Source organism: Bidens hawaiensis, unplaced genomic scaffold (genome assembly GCF_021521415.1).
Source record: "Bidens hawaiensis isolate Kalapana, Puna unplaced genomic scaffold, B.hawaiensis_p1.1 tig00058906_1, whole genome shotgun sequence".
Taxonomy (NCBI): domain Eukaryota; kingdom Viridiplantae; phylum Streptophyta; class Magnoliopsida; order Asterales; family Asteraceae; genus Bidens; species Bidens hawaiensis.
In genome coordinates this window covers 52,008-74,367 of record NW_027500603.1, presented here as the reverse complement: position 1 = coordinate 74,367, position 22,360 = coordinate 52,008, and the positions used below count along the sequence as shown (strand labels likewise).

Below are 22,360 nucleotides of genomic sequence, written 5' to 3'. Positions count from 1 at the left end.
GATCTCATAAATACCCTCAAATGCTAAAAGACATTGAAATATCTATTTTTGTCTAATGGTTGTTGAAAATGAAGCATCTACAACTTTCTTCTAAGTTCTAAATCATGCAACATGTTATCTATGAACTCTCATCTAGAAAATAGCCATGTTCTCCGATTTCTGATATATTAGTTAACTAAGTTTCATAAAATAAAACCATTATTCTTTTTATAAAAGATTTAGATTTATTTATATAATATACAATATGGTTTTAAATTCTTTTAGTTCATAAAATATGTTTATGAGCGATATATTCTATACCAAATCCAGATCTTGAGTTATATGTTACGTACTAAGCTTAATTGAGTGCTGGATTTGAACTTGAAAGATCATTCGGAAGGGGTATGGTACCAATGATCGTGAGTGTTGGACCTAAGAGTGATTTGGACGATTTTGGAAACTGACTTCGCTAATGATCCCCTGCTCCAGCTGTGGACCGACCATACGGCTGTTGGTTGCCCCGTTGATTATTTTGGTGCTTATCTTTGATTTGTTAAGGTATGACATGATTTTATAAAATGGGAAGCATGTCATGAACATATTGGTATCTTAGAATAACATTTTACCTTTATGTTTAGATTTTTAATATCATCATAATAACCTTTTCTTTTTATAGTAGATTGACATGCGTACAACAATATTTTGTTGCACGTCATGAAGAAAGGACACAATCCTGTATTAGTGATTAAAGTGAGTTCAATTTTATATAAACTTAATTTAAAGGATAATAATTTATTAATGTAGTTGTTTTAGAATTTAGGAATACTGGTTAGTATATACTATATACCCATCCCACCCACGCACGTGAGACAAAATCTGAAGTTGAGCTATTTTCTTTCAAGTTCAAATATATTCGATTCTTGTTACCAAAGCTATTGAATTATCCTTTTCCAACGCAAATGGACCCCATTGCCCATATCATATCCACACATATAAATTATACATACTTCTATACCATATTTGTCCTCTTATATGAATATACATGTATATAATATTTCATGTAATTGTAAAAATGTATATGCTATTAAAAGATGTTTTGTATGCATTGTTATATGTTTTAGCTATTATCCACCACAAAGGGGACTTTTAAAATTTTAAAAATTAAAAAAGTGTAAAAAAAACAATTTGCAAACTTTATATCCTTTAAACTAAGTTTATATACAACATATATAACTAGTGTGATACCCCGGGCAGGTTGGTAAAACCCGGACGATGATAAACACAAACTTGTCGGTTGGTTTGTTAGAAAATAGCTCAACTTCAGATTTTGTCTCACGTGAGGCGGTAAGTCGACGCATATTCGGCTGGTTTCGGTTAAGTGTGTATAACCTCGGAACTAAAAACTAAAAATAAAACAAAAACGTATAAAATTTGAGTTGGATCAATTGAGTGGCGTCAGTCGGTAACACTCGGGCATTGGGAAGATCCGAGCATTGCCGATCCTGGAAGTTGAGGCGGTGAGTCTACGCAAATGCGGCTGATTTCCGTCACATTGGTTATAGTATTGAAATTAAAACAAAATGCAACGAGTTTATGCGAATTCGTACGGTTTCCATTATGTTTGTCACGATACCAGAACTAAAAAAAAAACAAATCCAAGAATAAATACGGTGCCGCCAAGTGGCCCAATTGGCACTTAGCGGCACCAAAGTTTCTAATTATTATATATAATAATTATAAAAATTTTATTATATATCAAGTTAATACATGTACGTATTCTCTAAAAAAATTACAATCAACTTTCGTAAGATGAAAATAAAAATTCCATCCCAGACTAATACAGGTTGGAGTTGACAATATATTATATTTAAAACTTAAAATAAAAATATATGTTCATAGATAATATAAAATGTTCATTGATAATATAAAATAGCCGTTCCCCATGACCAAACCAGAGAAAATAATGTGTCCATGAAAAAAGGACCACTTGCAATCAAAATTAACCTTTTCTATCAACTTCAAATATAAATGCCAATTTGTCTCGTACATCTATTTTTTAATTCCATTCATGTTTTATGCTTCTTCCAAATTCCAATAGCAACACCTAAGTTTTGATTTTTTTACTTATTCACTACCATTTGTTCCAAATATTTCTAATAATATATTACTACTTCATATAAACAAGTATATCCACTAGTGTTTTGCGGTGGAACGCCATTAATTGTGTTACAAATTTGAAAGATTCCATGCATTGCAGCGGGACCGCGATGGATACTTAGTCGGTATCAATTCGATTTGTTATGGTAAAAGTTTCGTGACAAAAGTTATATAACTAAAAGTATTGTAACAAAAAGTTTTAAAAATAAAAGTTTCATTCTAAAATTGATGCACCAAAAGGTAAGATGGTGAATGTTTGTGCTTAGTTAGCAAGAAAAAAAAAATACTCTAGAGACCAAAAGGTAAATATTTAAAATTTTGGTGACTAAAAGTTTCAAGGATTGAGTTAAGGTTTATTTACATCTCATCCTTTTCAGACTCTATAAATAGCTTTCCTATGAGTGAGATTTACAATGTACGGTTGTTAAAATTTTGGCGGTTGTTGTTTGGTCAGTTAAAATGCCACCTCGTTACTATGTAGGCCGTGAGCTTGAACTACCCGATCTTAATCTTATAGATAGTAAGAGTGTTGTGATATATATAACCAGATATTGAAAAATAAAGATGCGTTTGACTAAAATGGAAATGTACCCATCTTTTTTAGACTTGGTTGGCGAGAGGAAGGGTGGTACCTAGATAGGGACCAAAACTGTCAACTTGGCAAACAGTATTATTCTTCGCCCATGGTTTCATTTCATCACCGATAAACCCTAGCGGTTTTCACGGATAGACTCGGGGGCACAAGTGCTCAACTTGCAGCCCCCAATCAATTCTCTTCTGCAACTTGCACTCCATCTCCACAAACCAAAATCAATTCTCTTTTCTTTTCAACCTCAAATAAATTCACTCACCATGTAACTACTTACACACCAATAGCCTTCATGGCGGAACCTCATAATAATCCTTCTACTACTACTACCGAATCATTCAACACATTCTTCCAGAACTGGATCTCCGAACAGAACAACTACCTCCAACAACTCGTAACCGCCTCCAACAACCACAAACAAAACCAAAACCAAAACGACCAAGGACTTCTGGCTCAGCTAATCAAAAAAGTGGTACAGCATTACGAGCAATACTACCAAGAGAAATCCGTATGGGAGAAACACGACGCCATCTCGATGCTCACTCCGACGTGGCGGAGCAGCCTCGAGGACGCCTTCTTATGGATCGGCGGATGGCGGCCAACACTAGCCATTCATCTACTCTACTCCAAATCCGGACTACAGCTAGAAGCTAAACTCGGAGACCTAATTCGCGGCATATCCACCGGTGACCTAGGAGATTTGTCGCCAAGCCAGATAGAACGAATTGACTGCTTACATAGGAAGACGATACAGGAAGAGCGAGTGTTGACGGAGAAGCTGGCGAAGCTGCAGGAGTCGGTGGCGGACAGGTCGATGGTGGAGCTGTCGAATGCGGTGTCGGAGATGATGCGGAGTGAGGAGGATGCTGGTGGAGAGAGTGAGGAGAAGGTGAGGAGAGCGTTGGAATTGAAGAATGAGGATGTGGAGGAGTTGCTGCATATGGCGGATGAGTTGAGACTGGAGACGTTGAAGGCGTTGATCGAGGTATTGACGCCGATTCAGGCCGTGTATTTTTTGATAGCCGCGGCGGAGTTGCATCTCCGGTTACATGACTGGGGGAAGAAGAGGTTACATGGGAATAGTGATAAGGAGTGAGCGATATTATTTTTTGAGTGATTTGTTGGATTTAGATGGTTTGCATTTATTTAGTAACTTATGAATTTGATTTCAATAATTATAGTTTGTATATAATTCAATCATAACTAGTTAATGGTATCGTTTTTCTTTTGGATTAAATTATGTACTTGTGAGTTTGATGTCTTTGATTACCGTTTGTTTAAAAAACTAATAATGTTTACTAACATTAGTGTATTTAGCATGTGAACTGTAGCAATTGACCTGGAACTCTGAAGAAATTTATCTTGATTTTGGGGAAAAGAAATTAGAATTGCAATGCTCCTAACTTTAGAATTATCCAAAAGTACCCGAACGTACTTTTCAACACAAATCATCAACTTCTACTTCGGATTCGTGAACCCAGCAAAACACAGCCCAATGGACTTGCGGCGGTATTCCTGAATCCCTTAGCCACTATCCAAGGGTGCCCCTTCCGCCCTTACGATGATAGTCAATTGGTCGATTTGGATTGGTTTTGGGCTCAATCCGAACCAAAATTGAAAATTAAGTTTCCTGGTTTTGAAAAGTCTTTGGTTCAACTTTTTTATAAGGATGAGCAAATGAAACCGGGTAACCGGCCGGTACCATACCGGGTATTTTCGGTACCATTTTTGAGGTTTCAAGATCGGTATGACACTGGAATTTACTGATTTTCTTCCTTCGTATACCATACCGTAGCAAGCATTTTTGGTGCCATTTGCGGTACCCGTTTTTGACGATTTTCGATATTGGTACTTTCGAAATCCATAGTTTTTTCGGTGTTTAATTTGTTTGCATTTTTCATGATAGGTCCTATTTGGTTATATATGTGAAAGACGTCAGTTTAGTGTTAATAAGTAGTTCCATACTTCCATGTCATCCACTTTAACAACTCGTCCATGGCATGCTTTTGGTTTCTTATGTTTGTTTCTTGCAAATGCATTTTTATGGGTTGTATACGTCTTACCCTCCCATTATAATCACGGTCCATGGTACACAGCTAGGTCACCCTACGCCCACCTATAGGATCTATGTATGCCTACAATGGGGATCCTTCTAGCTATGTTACAATGTCCCATCTATAACATACTCCCCTTATCTCATTAAAAGTGTCTATATTTTCTTTTTTATTTGTCTAATTATAAATGTCAACTTTCAAAATTTATTAGTCAATTTCTAAGTTTACCCTTAAGCACACACAACTAGCAATAATAAACAATATGATGGACCCATTTTCCAAGAGCATTATTATCATTTGGTTACCAAAAAAGGTAATCATTCAATCTACCTTAAACTTTATGTTTTTCAAACTAATACATTTTGAATAAGGGAGTAATAATAAAAGATTTTGTGTGACGATAACGCCTGACACACCGCTACAAAGATGGTGTTTTGGGAGCCTTTATTATTTACTTTTTTTAGCCAATCAAATCATCCACATAATTTTTTTTTCTACCTTTTATAATTCAAACATTATTTAATTATATTGGATGATTGAAATTACTACGCATTATAACCCCATGCCTATATGGAAGTGACGTAGTGGGTCTCATGTTTGAATAAACTATAAGACTATCTCCAATGGGCCTTAGCGATAAATCTTTGAATCAGGGCTGATTTTGAGGATTTAAATACCTTAATCAAGTACTCGAGTTTAAATAAAAAGACCCATAGTCTTAAGGAGTAACGAAATATATAAGCTAATTATTTTAAACGATGCTTAATGTTATAACAATAAACATATAAAAAATATATTATTAAAATCAAATATCGTTATAACTAACGATTAACCAATGATCCGTGAAACTCTCATAACATTGGGAAAAAAATAGCTTAGTCCTTGGTGGCTAGCTTGGTCAACCGTGGAGGAGTCTGGCGATTAACAGCGACCAACAGTGGTGGCCGGCTGGGTTAGTCATTATTCAGCATTCACAAAGAAGAAAGGAACCAAAGAGAAATTTCAATCGACCGCTCTTTCTTTTATTTTGCATCGGGATTTATTTTTTTTTAGATTTTAGTTTTAGTTTGGGTCCAATAATTGAACTTGATAAAATGGATTATGGATAAAAAAGAATTTTAGACCCAATAATTATAAGATTGTAAAGAGCAATTCATATTTTTTAAGTTTTATATTTTTAAATGTATATATAAAAATATAGATACAAAAAATTTTGGCCCCTAAAAATTACGTGCCCTGGCTGACGGTCCAACCGGCGCTACCCTCCAGCCGGCCATGCTTTGAATGCCCTTACCATTGAAGTGTGTCCATCTATAGAAGCCCTTAAATAAAGTGCCCTTACACAAAGACGTGTTTGTGTTGGTTCTTGTGAAAAGTGGGACCGAAGTAAAAAAAAAAGTTTTAATAAATACTGTGTGTAATGAGTAGGTGATGAGATGAAAATTTAAGAGGGTAAGGATATTTGTAAGGTTGAAGATGAAACTAGGGTTATTTAGAATTTATAAAGATATTATGTGACAGTTAAGGATAAGGACAGCCATAGCAATGGGGGTAGTAAAAGGATCAACAGAGGTTGATCCATGAACATCCTATCTATTCTCACGGAGCGAAAATCTTGTTCCATTTTTTCGATATTGTCACATTAACACCAGCTTTTTTGAAATGTCATTATTGCACAACTATCACCCTGCATGATTGATGATATGATTCCATTCTAGACGAACCAAATCTCTAGAGAACTTAAGCAAGAAGAGAAACTTTCCACAAAAACTTTTTGATTAACCAGTAAACAAAACGAAAGACGATAAATAGACATCCAAACGGATAACAACAAAGAAATCAACTAGCATCCTATTAATAGATAACAAATTTTAGATAAAACAATAACCACCCACGTTTATTTATTAGATTACCATGTTACACACTTGTTAATCTTCTCTAATCCGTATCACATGGTCTGTAGATATTCTCAGCAGGTAAGGGTGCGCATTGGGTCTTCTGGTGACCCGCTTGTATCAGCTTTTCACAGAACCATGCTCTTCATACGTGAAACTGAATGAACACACGAGACAATAAATTTAACCAAAAGTGAATTACTCCTTGATGGTCTTCTAGTTGATAATACTTATTAAGCTTTGAAACCCTTTACAAAACCAACAAACTAGTTTTATTCTTATTTATTTATCATCATTCCACCCAAAAGTTTGCAATGGTGTAGGTGACCGGTTTATGGTGGTGGTTAGGGGTGGTGACTATTGGTACACTACTAAACGAAATCCAAAATTTTAACTTAAAAAGGTCTCATAGTTTAACAAAAGTACATATCAAATGAAAACTCCTCATAGTTCATCTTTGCCTGATTCAGTTGTGGAAGTGGTGGTTGCTTGGATGGTCTCTTCCCCGTCCTCACGGTGCTTTTGAATGAAATCGACGATATCCTCCTTTGTCCTGTTCCCTTCATATGGAACCACCTTACCACTTGAAGTTTTGAAGTATAATGCCGGGTAACCTTGAACTTCAAATAAGTCGCTTGTAATGTCGTTGTTCGATCCATCCTGATGCAAAAATGTTTAAAAATTTATGTAACAGAAAACAAACCAGCTATAAAAGAAACCCATCAAATTCATCAAAATCTGCCTACAAATGAAAGTTACTTGTAATATATATTAAGTATATGGCTGTTTGTTCCAAAAACCTATAATATGTTGAGAACCAGATAATGCGCTATTGCACTTGCACTCGGTGCATAATGGGTAATCAAGGTGATTACATAATCCAACGGTTTTATCTTGTGTATCATATTCAAAGCAATTAATGCATATATTCAGTTTTCAACATATTATTGGAATTGTAAAGGAAGGGTTCTACGCAAAAAAAAACACAGTTTCGGCATGAATGGAAAGAACAAAATGAATTGTTTCTTTTTTTCAAATTTAAATACAAGAAACTGGTTAAAATGATTGTGTATTATCTCTTCTAACATGTTAATAGAATTCATAAACAAAATTCCTTTTGTTTATAGAGAGTAGAGACCACATGTGTCAGTAAACATTTAAAAGTGAAAAAGAAAAGGCATATAAACAAATTAGTTTTAATGTTTTTTATGTATATAATTCGGCCATTTGTATGTAAAAAATAAAAGTTTTTAAAAATATGAACCACTGATAGAAAAAATTAAACGGTTTAGGTTTGTTCTTTTCGGTCTCACAATAATTTAGTGTTCTGCAATGCACCTCCTCATATATACACAACTCTAGCTGATATTCCAAGTAAGAAACAAGGGGGAACTTACAAATTTTGCAATCACAACACCAGCATCATTTTCGAAGGAGACAGCCACTTCATCCAAGATTGGAGCCAGTTTCTTGCAGTGGCCACACCACGGTGCATAGAACTCCAGGAGAACTGCAGGTCCAAACCATAAGCTTAGAACAAGATTAAATATAACAAAAAAATATCAACACAAAATCTTACTGTTCTTTTTGGAATCCAAAACCATGTCTTTAAGGCTGTCAGCAACCACCACCTTCACCGGTTCATCGTTGGTTTCTGGAATTGGCTCTGACTTTACAAACGGTTTTACTTTTCCATCCTGAAAATGTCCCCTTTCAGTTTTATTTTATTGCCTGCCTGAAGTGTGTTTAAACTTTAAAAGCTTAATATCTCCTAAACCATTTTATTAAAAAATAAAATCGTTTTAATTAATAATATCAACTGCATTAATTGCTTATAGAATCCAGTCATTTTGACAGCTCTAATAGGAAATAGTTTCAGATCAAGTAATAAATACATGAATGTACTTATATTCTTATAATTAGTATTGTTAACTTGATTAATGAGATACCAAGTACGGGTGTGCAGGTAACAAAAAATCCAGTCCGTAACTAAAAATAAAAAAACAAAATGAAATAACCGAATCCAAACAAAAACTGACGTTTTGGTTTTTATTTTTGGGAAAAACCAAACTTCCGGTTCGATTTCGGTTTTGCATGTAACTAAAACCGAACCGATTAATGATTTTTCATTTTCCATTTATTTTGAATGCTAGTTACTTTATAAGAGTTTTAACAAAGTGTAATCCATATATTTTAGCCTGAATGTATGATTAATTATTAATTAACTAACAAAAAAATTTATGCCCAAAACCATTATTTTTTGGCCAGCTTTATTTCCAAACCCACTCAACCGAAATGGAAAAACCAGAAAATTCGAAGCTTAACCCAAACTAAAAAAAACGAAAACCAAATGATTTCCAAAAACTAAAATTTCGGTTTTTGGCGTTCGAGTCCAAATGTATAATAATCAATCATTAATTAAATAATTAACAAAAAGATTTAAGCCCGAAACCATTATTTTCGGTCAGCTTCCTTTTTCGGCCCAAAAGTCTCAAGCCCAAACGGTAAAAATCCAAACCGAAAACCAAAAACAGGCATTTTTCAAAAACTCGAAAACCGAACTTTCGGTTTTTTGGTTTGGTTTGAGTCCAAAACAGACCCACTCAAACAGCAATAGAAGTTGAAACATACCACGTAGTCCTTCAACCAAGGAGCGAGTTGATCAATTTCAACATTCGAGTTAATAAACTTGAGACCATTATTGTTTTGCACAACAAGGACAGGTGACTGGTCCTCTTTAAGCCCAAAATACTGCACATCCAGTTTGACAAAAAGTTCATGATGGAGTCAAAGTCAATACATAAATAAATGAATAAATAAATATTACATTACCTGCAATGCAGCTTGACTAGCTTTAAGATCACCCAAAAGGAAGTTTAATCCCTCTCCTTTGTATAAGCCAGCAACTTCGGTGTATTTTGATTTAAAGCCATCAATAAGTTCATGGCTAAAATCCAAAAACAGCATAGCCTACCAAAAGAGGAACAAAGTGTTGATATAATAAACAAACCAAGCATTCAGTGAACCATGCAGTGGGAAGCTTGTTAGTGTTAGTTTATTTAATAAACAAACGAACATGAACAATAAGTTTGTTCATTTAGTTAAATGAAGGAGCATAACCACATGCCATTTATGCCCGTAAACTTCCTCTTACATCCGTTCATTTAAGTTCGCGTGTTTACATTTGTTTAAGTTCTTACGTTTACATTCATTACCATGTATTTAAACTTTTTAGGTGGATTACAAGTCAGTCTAGTTTTAATTACTTTCTAGGCCCAACACATTGTTGGTCACATTTACTTTTAATTGGTTTTAGCTCACTTATGTCCATTTGTTAACGTTCGTGAACCATTCGTTTATACATTTAGCAAACGGATATAAACGAACACGAACATGTTCCTTTTCTTAATGAATGAACAAAAACAAAAAAACTGCGTTAGTGTTCATTTACAAGCCTACATCAAAATAAGTAAATATGATATATACCTTTGCATTGGGACTTTCAAAGTATTTGACTAGAAACGGTTGGTTGGTTGGGCTTTGGTCAAAGAGTGTCACAAGAGGAATGCTAGAGTCTACTATGAATTTCTCCAAAGCATCAACATCAAATTTCTGAAATTAACAAACAAGGCGTTAATCAATGACAAGTAAACATGTTATCAAATTCTTTATGCGTGTGGCTAGGACTGTTCAAAAAGCTCATGGCCCACTCGAAGTTCAATTGTAAAAAGTAAGTTTGTAAATGAGCCGACCCGAGCCGAGCCAGGGTTGACTCGGCTTGCGGCTCGCTAGATAACTGGCTCGTTGGCTCACTTAATCAGTTTGTATAAATTAAACTCCAAACTTTGATATATATAATAATAATAAATAAAACTATTGAAATAAAAAACAAAATAACCATATGATAATTTGAATCTGGATCCCGATTTTTAAAAGCACAAAAAGAAATAAATAAGAACAAATATAATACATATAATGTTATAAATAGATAGTTTATAAATTTTTTGTATTATGCGCGTAAAAAAATAGCCTTTTTTTTTGTTTTTCATATACCTAATATATTTAAATATAAAAAGTAGAGAGCCACGAGCTGGCTCGAGCTTTTACGAGCCCAGTTGAGCCAGCTCGTTTAAGTTCAAGTTCAAGTTCGAGCCCAACCTGGCTCAGCACGTTTACAGCACTAAGTGTGGTGGTACCTGGAAATCGACAACCAGTTCATCAAACGGCTTCAGTAATCTAACGGTTGGGGTGGTCACTGATGATTCCCCACGGGGAAGGAGTTCGGCTTTTGTAGTGTGACCAAAGTCGTAGTCCGAACGCAGCTTGTCGGCTAAAATGGTGAAATTCTCAAACTCTTCACCTGATAATGTGGGGAAAATTCCTACCTGCAATGGTAAATCAAATCCTTTAAGTCAGGAGTAACAAGTAGGCATGTAAACGAACCGAAAGTTCACTGAACCGTTTGTGGATTGTTCAATGGAAGTTCATTTATTCAATAACGAATGAGCATTAACAAAGTTTTTTTCTTAAGTCAAATGGATGAACATGAACACATGTCTCATTTGTTCGCTTATATACTCGTTAAAAATAAGAGCCCCTCACAAATAAAAGTATCACTGATTACAATTTAGACTCGTCTAGTTTCATTAATATTTTAGGCACAGCATATCAATGTTCACGTTTATCTTTAGCCTCGCTTAGTTATGTTCATTTATCATCTATGTTTAGTTATTCTCATTCGTTTATGTTCATGAACCGTTCACTTATACAATTAACAAACGAACACAAATACATTCATTTTCTAAATGAACTTCTAAATGAACGAACACAAACAAAAAAAATGTTTGTTTAAATGTCCGTGTTCGATCGTTTGTTTGGTTAAAATTAAATGAACGAACAGGAAGAAAGTTAGCAGGGAAAAGACAGATTAAAAAAGCTTACCACAAAGACTTTCTTCTCATCAATAAGGCTACCTGCATCTTCTGCAGTTTTGATTTCAAACGATGCAGGACCCACTTGTTTCTTCAAGTATTCAACTATACCATCAGCCTCACGATGGCCTTTGTAGTCTTGAACAAGTTCTCCTCCATTCTTCAAGATCTTGATTGTGGGGAAACCTTGAATCTCAAATTGTTCTGCAAGTGGTTTGTTTTCTTCAGCATTGGCATCAACCTTTGCTAAAGCAACCGGAGGATCATGGCTTGATAACACTGATGCCGCCTTTTCATACTGCACAAAAAGAAAACAAGTGAAAAATGCTACTTTTAGATATAATTTACTTCAAAGAAGACAAATTATCTTCCTAAGTTGACCATCCAGGAAACAAGATAGATACCTCTGGAGCAAGATTCTTACAGTGACCGCACCTGTCAAAAAAAGCAGGATACAATTGCATATGTTAGCAATGAATTATATTTCATTAACAACTTGTAAACAAAGCAAATTCTACACGCATAAAGTTAAAAAATGTGTAATCCAATAATACCTTAAAAGAATAGAGAAACTGATTCTCTTCTAAAAAGTATGAAACACTTAACCACACAAATCATACAATCAGAAAACAACTTCTAAAGAATAGTGCTTGAAATACTCAACTGTACACCTTTAAAACAATCAATTCTCAATTAATTCTATGAATTATTTTAAATCCAGATCCAGATGAGTCCAACAAAAAAACTACTTACTAAATTCAACAGAATATAATCAAACATCACTTCATCAAAAATATCCTAAATCGCACGTGGATCTAAAACCTCCCCAATTTCCTTACCAATTCATCTCTAAATAACAATCACAAAGCTAGATCTGTATCTAAACACACACACACATGCAAGTTATTAACACAAACGAAGTAATTCAAACTTCAAATTAACATCATCAATCAAACACTTTCTACAAGTCAATAGTAGCATACAACAACAATTAGGTCTTGACTTTTAACTCATAACTTAATCAAATCTACACAAATGAATAACAAATCGAGAGCATATAGTTTCATACCAAGGAGCAAAGAACTCAACGACGATGAATTTGTGTTTGGACACAACTTCTGAGAAATTGGAGTGATCGAGAGTCAGCACGTGTTCCTTCTCGGCCGCCTCAGTAGCTGACGAGAACGAAGCAATTGATGAGACGATAACGAATAAGAAGATGAGTAGAGTTGAAGCCCTAGGAGAAGACGCCATTGTTGTGACTTGTGAAGCTTAGCTTTCTCTCTCTACAAGTCACGAGTTTGTATCTGATATCGCATGTGAGCAAGAGGAGACCAAGACAAAACAATAAGCGTAGAATTCAGTGGGAATAAATACCTGGTGTTTGGTGGAAAATGAAATTGTGGAATTGCACTGTACGTCGTCGTTTTGGATTGTATGACATCAAGATATTCTAGATGGGGAGATAAAATAATAAAAATAGCAATAGTCTTCTTTGACAAGTAAATGATATGCTATTGCTAGATATAGGTGGTGGATCTAGTCCATAAATTGAATCCAAAATCAACTAAAATTAAATTCAATCTTTAATAATCAATTATGTAAATATTAATTGTGAAGTTTCTCATCACACATTATAATGTGTGTTCATTTTGACGCATTGTTAAATGGTCACATTTTTTAATCAGTGTTTTTAACAGAGTACAAGCCTTATATGTATAAAATTGTGTTCACGTTAGCGTATTGTAAAATGGTCACATTTTTTACCCTGCCTGCTAACTCCACACTCTTTTTTTATGTGTCATATCACTTTATCTTAATTCTCTTTCTCATCTTAAAATGCTTTCTCTCTAAACATCAACATCTCTCTGGCATATGTTTGTTCCTTTTCCAACAACCCCATTGCTGCCATGGATGATTATAGGTAGCAGTGGATCTGCGACTCTTCATCCATTCCTTTCTCAATGACCCCATGGTTGCCGTGGATGATTATAGGCGACGGTTAGGCTTGTAAACGAGCTGAACGAACACAAAACACATATTTTGTTTTCATGTCCGTTTATTCAAGAAATGAACATGTTCATATTCATTTATGTTCGTTGGTTGTCATCTCTCAATGTTGATGATGATAAGTTTTGTATGCTCAAGGTTATGATGATACTTTTGGAGTTATCTGAGCCTTCTTAGCCATGATAACTCAGTGATGATGAAATGTAGGTTTGTCTGAGAGATTGTGTGTTTCTTAAGCAAGAGTGCATTTGTTTTCGATTTTTCATGGTTTTGATTAAAATCTTTGTTATTTTGGATGTATGTGAAGCTATAATTTGTGTTTTAAAACCCAACTTTTGTCCATATTTATTATATTCGTACGTGTTAGTTTTTGTTTAAAAAGAAATTATGTTATATAGATTACACACACAAGTTAGGTGAATAGTTAACTCTGAAAACAACAAAGTTCATCCATCAAGTGTGACTGATTCGGCTAATTGCTGCATAACATATTCTGAACGATTGTTAACAATGAATGTGATTATGTCCTCATTTGTCGCATCGCCGTCATATGATATTAATGTGTCGTTCGCAGATTTAAAGTAGAGTGTGTCGCAATCACTAATATCAAACATGTCCTTGGGGATGCCATTTGTTGTTCCATCCTAGATTTGAGTTATAAAATGAAGAGAAGTTAAAACATGAACGCATAAAGAAAATTGATGCTTCTCTTAAAAAAAAGGGAAAAAAAAGAGCTACCAAAGTGTTTTAGGTTATAGTTGGGGCTAAAAGAGCCGAGCCACTTGTGATCAACTCAAAATCAGATCGATAAAATATTGAACCGAACGAGTTCAAACAAGCTCGAGCTTATATTAAAGCTCTTTTAACCAATGAGCTCGAACTTTACATACCAAGTTTGAGTAGGCTCATGAGCTTATTTATTTATATAATTTTATTTAATACAAGTTAAGCTTAAGCTTTGATAATAAAGCTCTTAAATTAAGAGCCGAATTCGAGCTTAGCTTAAGCTCTCTTAAGATAAACGAGCCAAGCTCCGGCTTAGGTCGGCTTGTTTTCAGTGATACTAAGAAAGTCTCAATGATTTAGACCATCTTGTCCAAGATAAAAAATAAAAAATAATAATACTAATTGATAAAAAGGACTAGAAACTTACCAAACGCGCCACCATGACATCATCATCATCTACAAAGAAAACAGCAACCTCAGGTATGAATGGAGCAAAATCTCTGAACCGCCCACAAGATGGTATATCAATATCAAGCAACACTGCATTAAAAAACATAAAAAACTAAAAACCTGGAAAAACAACATAAAATATTGAATCTTTGGTGTTCAGTTCACATATGAATCATGCACAATTTAATAATAATGTTTCACAAAAAACCAAACACAAACCATTCTTTTGTGAGTTCAAAATCATGTCTTGAAGGCTATCGGCAACGACCACCTTTAAATGCTCGTTGTTGGTTTCAGGAATCGGTTGTGACCTTAAATATGGCTTTAGCTTTCCGTCCTAGACACAGTACATGTTATTTAATATCATTAACGAAAATAGCTGGTGATGTCAGTGGCGGAGCCAGGAAATTTTCCCTATGGGTTCGGGAGAATTTTTTCCGGCGTCAAAGTTTTCGGTCCCGATTAGGTCAGGTCGGATAAATAAAATACAATATCACTATCATAACAAAAGTTCAATGTCAATAATAAATAAAATACAAAGTTATTTTTAATAAAAAACGATCTTGCATATTATAATTGTTCCCTACGAATTTTCATGTTTTGAGAACGATTAATAACATTTTAAATCACGACTTTAAAAAAGAACTCAATATAATAAATGCAAGCATTATTCATATAATTGTCACCTATCAAACAAGACTATCCTTGGTTTTTCACTCATAGGATTTAGTTATTTGAAAATCAAAATTAAAGAAAGTTGGGAGGACATAGTGGCGGAACTTAGGGGCCAAAAATATATGTAAGACTTGGACTTTTGGATTTAAAGGTACTTTACTAAACATAACTAATATTACTCAACCCTACTCGACTAATACTTAAATTAACATTTACATATTAGTGGTTGAACCAATTTTAATCGGGGGTCAAAATTATTTTTTTAGAATTCATTATTGAATAATATTTTGATTTTTGCATCATGAAAAATATGAAAAGTTAAAATAAAAGATTCTAAGTTTTTTGAAGTGTAGTTTGCTCGGTCATTGAATTAAAATGAAAATAATAAAGCAAATATAAATTATTTTGCACTCAACAAAATAAATATACACAGAAGATGTGTAGAAAGGCTTTTTTTTTAATGTTGGGCTTAAAAATGACCCAAAACACAAATAACACTAAATAAAGATTTATGAAGGACCAGCAGAACTTCTTCCTTTTCACAGCACCCTGCAAATTCTAAACATAGCAAATATATTTTTTTTTCTTTATCTTTCACTTTTTTTCAAACGGGTTCGCTCGTTAAAAAAGAATGGGTTCGCTCGTTAATTCGACACTATAGGCTATATATAAAACCAAAAATAGACCGGGTTTGGACGAACCCGGTGGCCAAGTAGTAGCTCCGCCACTGGGTGATGTAATATTTAAAGACATATGGCCAGAGCCCAGAGGGAGTAACATATAAGGAGTAGGACATGCATTACCTTATATTGATTTATCCAAGGTAAAATATCTTCAGGCTTTAGATTTGATTTCATGTACCTTGAACCATAGTTGTTGTATATGAAAATGACAGCTAGTTGATCCAATCTCAGGCCATCATACTGTACTTCACCCAAATGAAACCAACCATGCGATTAATTTTAAAATTACCATACTAGGTTTGATGCAAACAACCTATCTTTATGTCACACTATACGGGCTGAATGACCTCTTTTGATATATCATACGTCATGTATGTTGTCATAAGACCAGAGAGGTAGCCCAGCCCTCTTTTTTGCGTAGTAATGTAAATTTACCTTTTTTTCATCCGGAAATTTTTATACGTAATGTAAATGCACCCGTTTTTTGACCAAAAAATTGTGCGCGCGTGGATGTTCTTATCCAAGATTCGCATAAGACATCTTCATGATCTATCCTAGGATAATTGCATGAATGATCAGCTAATATTGTAGCTAGTAAGAATAAAACTAACCTTGAAGACATCTTGATGATCTATCCTAGGATCAGCCAAATAAAACCATAGTCCTTTGCCTTTATATAGAGCAGCAACATTTTGCAAATTGAAGTTGAACTTTTAAAATCCTTGCGGTCGAAATCTACATATAATGTCACCTAAACAAAAATCAATAATTATATATTATTTCATACATTTGAAAGCAATAAATAAATACATAAACTATTTGTTAAAATTAAGCAAAAATTAACCTGTTCGGCAGAAAGTTGAGAAAGCCATGTCATAATCTTATCAGGCGTGTTCCTCTTGGCAACAAGAGGAATGCTAGATTCTATAATAAATTCTTTCATGTCACGAACCTGAAAATTCTGTAAATCAATTAATCAAACCTAGTAAAAATCACATCAATAGCAAAACTGTTAGCAGGGTCTGGGGATTTAATGGTGTGGCGGTACCTCGGACTCATCAAAGAGTTCATCATATGGTTTGAATAACCTAAGTGATGGCGTTGTTATATATAACTCGTCACCCCGAGGAAGGAGACTGCCGGCATCCATAGTGTGAAAAAAATCATAGTCCCATAACTCAAACATTAGTTCGTTAACTACGAACGTAAAGTTCTCAAACGCCCCCCCATAATATATAGGAAACATTCCAACCTATATATAAATATCATCAAATATCAATTTCCTTCTCACAAAACATTTCACCATATTAAACAGCGCAAAAAGACAGGTCAGGTTGGGTGACGGGTCAACACAACATTTACCTATGGATGACAATGGGACCTATTGGGGACAAATAATGGTAATAGGGATGAGATAGTACTAAAAATAATTGTTCATCCCTAATTGGTTATCTAAGGCAATCTCAAACCCGGCCAATTGTAAAATCATGTCACATACCTGACGCCATGCTCGTCGAGTAGTTACTCGTACAGTCAAGCTAATAGTGATATTTAAACTGATATTGGAATGATCCTTTTATACTTCAACAGACCTAAATTGATATTTCACATATTTTGAATAGCTATGTATATAATCAGCTCGGTCGGTAAATTCGATATGCCACACACCAAAACTAACACCGAACATGATTTTCATATAATAATTTATGGCTTAACCAACCATCGGTTTGGTTAAATCGGTTAATGGACCACATTTCAATTAATTTGGTTATAATGTTCACCTCTAAATTACGGAGTGCACCCATTAATTTGTTATAAGTTACCAGCTAGAATCTATCTACTCTAATAAAAGACTACCAATTTTGTCACTTGTCAATCTTATAGCCCTTCTTACATTTTTTTCAACCAATTTTAATATATGGTCATTATCTTTTAAACCATTTCAATACAAGAATTCAATATTTTTATTAAATGTAGATCTTAAACAACTCATTTACTAACACTAATGGTGAAATAAGAAAATTTAAAAAATTGAAATCGCAGGTATGTAAGAATAAAATTTTAAAGTCACGGGTAATTGCAAATAAAGAAAATAAAGGTGCATCGTTGTCGAAGAATTTGGATTTGTATGGTAAACTACTGATTTTTTATATAAGATTGGTTTGAAATTTGGATTTAATAATTTTCTCATATGTATTTGAACTCAAGAAAATGTGTATTTTCTTAATTTTCTTTAAACATTTTGTATAAATATTGCAAACATGAAGAATACCTATTATATATATATATATATATATATATATATATCTTAGTGTTTAGCATTAAATCATTAAAGTTGAAATATTATAAATATAATCCATATGTATAAAGATTTACTATATGAACTATCTGCGATTTTGTAGGGGTACGTATGAAATTAATCATTTATTTATATGACTTTTTTGTGTAGTATAAAATGTTTAAGCAATAAGAAGATCAATATTTTCTTCTATAACTAGGAACAAAATGCTTCACAAACATATATTTTATGACTTGATTTATACTTTTTTACACATTTAAACATAGTTAATTTAATATGTCTTATAAGACAAATTACCTATTTAAAAACATTCAAAATTTTAAACCGAAAAATCTGTTTCAATTCTATTCCACTTTTTTCGCTTTCCAAAATAATTTAGGATATTGAAACATAGAATATCGTTTTCATTAGTTATTTACATAATTTCAATATTATATTAACTTATTAATTTTATTTTTATACAAATACAACGAATTGGGTTTACGTTAGTGTTACATGTTGGTTAGTACATAATTAAAGTGTTTATTATGATTTATATTAAAAATAATAAAGCTAAATATAGAATTAAAAAAATAACAGTCATAACATTTATTATTAAAATATGCTATAAAAAATCATTAAGATTCACACTTATAATAATGTAACTTAATAGAAATATTTTTATTTTTATTTTTAGTTTTTATTATTTGTAACTTAATCATGCTCCTCATTACATTTTAAGGAATATTCAATTTTCATATTAATTTAAAAAAATAGTTAATGCAGTTAAAAGTCATTTACCATGCTTCCATAAAATCCGAAATCTTTGCTTCTTTTTTTTTCTTTCTATAAGTTGTTAATATATACATATATCGATTAATTAAATATTCCAACAACTTCATATAATATTAACTAATAACACATGATTAGTATTCAAATTTAAGCTTTATGCATTTCTAATATAATACTTTCAACTATTGTAAATAAGAATAATTACCTTCACTTTATTTAACTTTAAATCTTCTAATATTCTGCTAACTCTCTGTTATTTGAACATGTTTTAAAGTTTGTATGTTTTTGTCATTTTCTTGACAATTACATTTCATATTAAATGAAACAAATAATTTTGTTTTAGTTTTTCGGTTTTATATGTTGCTTGATTATACAATTGTTAATTGTAAAATATTAAATCAATTAAAAATTTTTCATACATAGAATATTAATGCCAACAAATTTATCATAAAGCTCTAAAGATTCTAAGGATGATTATATCAACAACGTTCACGTAATCTGGTTTTTGGGATAATCATGTTTTTTTATAAACATGAGCAAATGATCTCTAATGACATCATATTAATTGATTAAAAAGTATGATATTTTATGTGCATAAATATATTTTTTTTTGTTAGTTTTATGGATACATTATCATTTATCTAGGGTTGGTATGCGTTTGAAGAACCTTTTTTGTCACACAGAAGAGTTATAAGTAGACATATATGTTACTTTATCAATAGTTACAAACATATATGAACTAAATATTTTGATTTTTGATAAATATATACCAATCAATACAATCACAAATGTAGTGTATACTGAAGGTGTTACTTATTTGTAACATATTTGTGTAATCTTAATGATGCAATTTTTGTAATTTTAATGTAAATTGTAATTGTGTTAACAATATATGATCATTTTATTGGCTGTATTTCACTTAACGGTTAAAGTTTAAAATTTTCATCAATTATCCGTGTAATACACGGGCCTCAAACAAGTACCCATATAAATTTCTTTCTATTTTAATTTGTATACAATTTTATTACCCAAGAAAATTAGAAAGATAAAAACCAAAAATGAGTGAATTCACGATATTATTCTCTTACAACGACAAAATGTTATAAGCAAAAAATGTTTTGGGTCGGGTTCTAGCCAACATGTAATCATGATGATTTAAAATAAGATTAAGAGCACTTACAACCGTAATCTTGTTCTCACCAATGAGACTCATAGCACGCGTAAAATTTTTTATTTCTGTTGACGGGGGACGTATTAGTCGTTTGAGAGTTGTCGCCATACCGTCAGCCTCTCTAGGACCCGCATAGTAATTGAACCCGGTTACCCAGTTTTTTAAGACCACAATAGTCGAGTAGCCCGTTACCTCGAACTGCTCTGCAAGTTCTTTATTATCGTCCCCACTACCATCAATTTTTGCTAGAACTATTGGAGGGTCATGATCACTCAGCAACGATGCAGCCTTTTCGAACTACTCGTTGTAAACTTGTTAATGTCAAATATATAAAATAAAAATATGTTTGTTTTTCTAATTGAGGTAAATAGGAATTACCTCTGGGGCAAGTTTGTCAACGTATTCGCACATTAGTCTATGCATCTTCTCACTGAAACAAACACAATTTTTAGTTCGTTCCTGTTTCGGTTCGGGTTAATCAGTTTTGGACAGAATAATAACACGAGCTATAAGTCACGATGGTGTTGAAATAAACAGATGTTTTCAATTCATTTCCAAAGAGGGTAACCATGTGGTTTTTGTTATTCGGTTTCAGGCCGATTAACCTGAACCAAGCCGAAAGTTTTTAAATTCTAATCAAACCACATGTTTGGTTTTTGGTTTTGTACTAAACTGAAACTGAATTAAGTTTCCGTTTTCAGCTCATAAAATTTGAATTTGATTCAAACCGAGTAACAAAAATCAAACCGAGACTAATAATTGCGTATTTGGTTCAGTTTTAAACAGAAACCGAATTGGGTTTCGGTTTCCGATTCCAAAGTTTTGAATTTGGTTCAAACTAACTAAACAAATACCAGTAATGGTTATTATTTAGTCCAACCCAATCCGATAATAGCTAATGATAAAAAGAAAAAATGTATATAAAATAAATAAATAAGATTGGGCAAAATCTTCAAACTGAATTCTGTTTTCACCTTTTCGGTTTAGACCGAATTAATCTTCAAATCAAGTAAACTGAAAACCAAACAGATCAACGTTACACATTCCTAGTTCTCTGATCCTTGCATTGTATGCTTTTGGTATAACAACAATTAGCTAAACTTTGACTTTTAAGGTTGACTTAGTCAACTTCCAAATCCAAATTCACATGGGCTTCTCATTGTATTGAAAATGACTACAGATCTAACAACAAAACAACATCAACTAAAGGTTTGCAGTTCAAATTAAATGGTTAACTGACCATGGAGCGTAAAACTGAACGACGAGGAAGTCATGATCCGAAGCAGCTTGGGAGAAATTATGGTGATCCAAAGCCAACACGCGGTTTGTTGTACCAACATTAATATTGGAAGAAACTGATGATGTTAACAAACTTAGGATCGTTATAGCACTGAAGACGAGTTGACTCTTGTGACAAATTGAAATTCTCAGCGCCATTGTTGTTGTTGGATTGCTGCATCTGTCCATTTCCCTCAGGTTGACCTTTTTGTATTCAAATCAGTCAAATGATTAATGCATATTAAGAATATAAAAACAAGTATTTTAGACTTTAAATACCAGGTGTCGTTTGATACTTCTTTAATTTAATACAAAGTAACAAAACTTTTTAAAATATCTGTTAAGCCAATTGTTTTTATAATTGTATTAGTGTTAAAATGTGATCCGGTAAGTCATACAGACAGCGGGTTATGCTCCTAAGCTACAAAAAGAGGTTGCCAATCTGATGGATCGATAGATTACGAAACTCAGGGTAATTAAAAGTAGCAATACAAAGTTAATACTATTTACATAATACTTAGGTTAAATCATAATTAGATGATCCAACAATCCTTGCTCGCATTTTTGACACATGGAAAGATAGGGACGACGAGGTGCCAAGCAACATGCCAACAACTTCATCCATTGTTGGCCTAAACGATTGATTTGATTGAACGCACAACAACCCAATCTCCACGAATTTTGTTATCAAG

At 33.2% G+C, this 22,360-nt stretch overlaps 2 protein-coding genes and 1 pseudogene across 2 annotated transcripts; 1 reads left to right on the top strand and 2 right to left on the bottom strand.

Annotated features, from left to right (window-relative positions):
• Positions 1-3,017: 3,017 nt before the first annotated feature.
• On the top strand, positions 3,018-3,821 carry LOC143602424 (protein DOG1-like 3). The gene has a single exon (XM_077079533.1). It carries the CDS (start codon positions 3,018-3,020, stop codon positions 3,819-3,821), a length of 804 nt encoding a protein of 267 aa, XP_076935648.1.
• Positions 3,822-7,053: 3,232 nt separating this feature from the next.
• LOC143602426 (protein disulfide-isomerase-like) lies at positions 7,054-12,904 on the bottom strand. The gene is made up of 10 exons (XM_077079534.1): positions 12,675-12,904; positions 12,010-12,040; positions 11,616-11,903; positions 10,871-11,059; positions 10,161-10,286; positions 9,507-9,644; positions 9,306-9,425; positions 8,254-8,371; positions 8,072-8,184; positions 7,054-7,334 (listed from the first exon to the last, which is right to left on the bottom strand). Exons 1-10 carry the CDS (start codon positions 12,857-12,859, stop codon positions 7,119-7,121), a joined length of 1,524 nt encoding a protein of 507 aa, XP_076935649.1. The 5' UTR covers positions 12,860-12,904; the 3' UTR covers positions 7,054-7,118.
• A 1,157-nt stretch (positions 12,905-14,061) lies between these two features.
• Positions 14,062-21,827, bottom strand: LOC143602423 (protein disulfide-isomerase-like; annotated as a pseudogene).
• Between the last annotated feature and the right edge of the window lie 533 nt (positions 21,828-22,360).

What these genes read in the sequence shown, in the direction of transcription:
- LOC143602424 (XM_077079533.1), top strand. Translation starts at nt 3,018, where the DNA reads ATGGCGGAACCTCATAATAATCCTTCTACTACTACTACCGAATCATTC.
- LOC143602426 (XM_077079534.1), bottom strand. Translation starts at nt 12,859, where the DNA reads ATGGCGTCTTCTCCTAGGGCTTCAACTCTACTCATCTTCTTATTCGTT. An exon ending in GTTGAGTTCTTTGCTCCTTG is followed by an intron (nt 12,041 to 12,674) that starts GTATGAAACTAT and finishes TTTTTTTGACAG; the next exon opens with GTGCGGTCACTGTAAGAATC. An exon ending in TTGAAAGTCCCAATGCAAAG is followed by an intron (nt 9,645 to 10,160) that starts GTATATATCATA and finishes CTCTTTTGGTAG; the next exon opens with GCTATGCTGTTTTTGGATTT.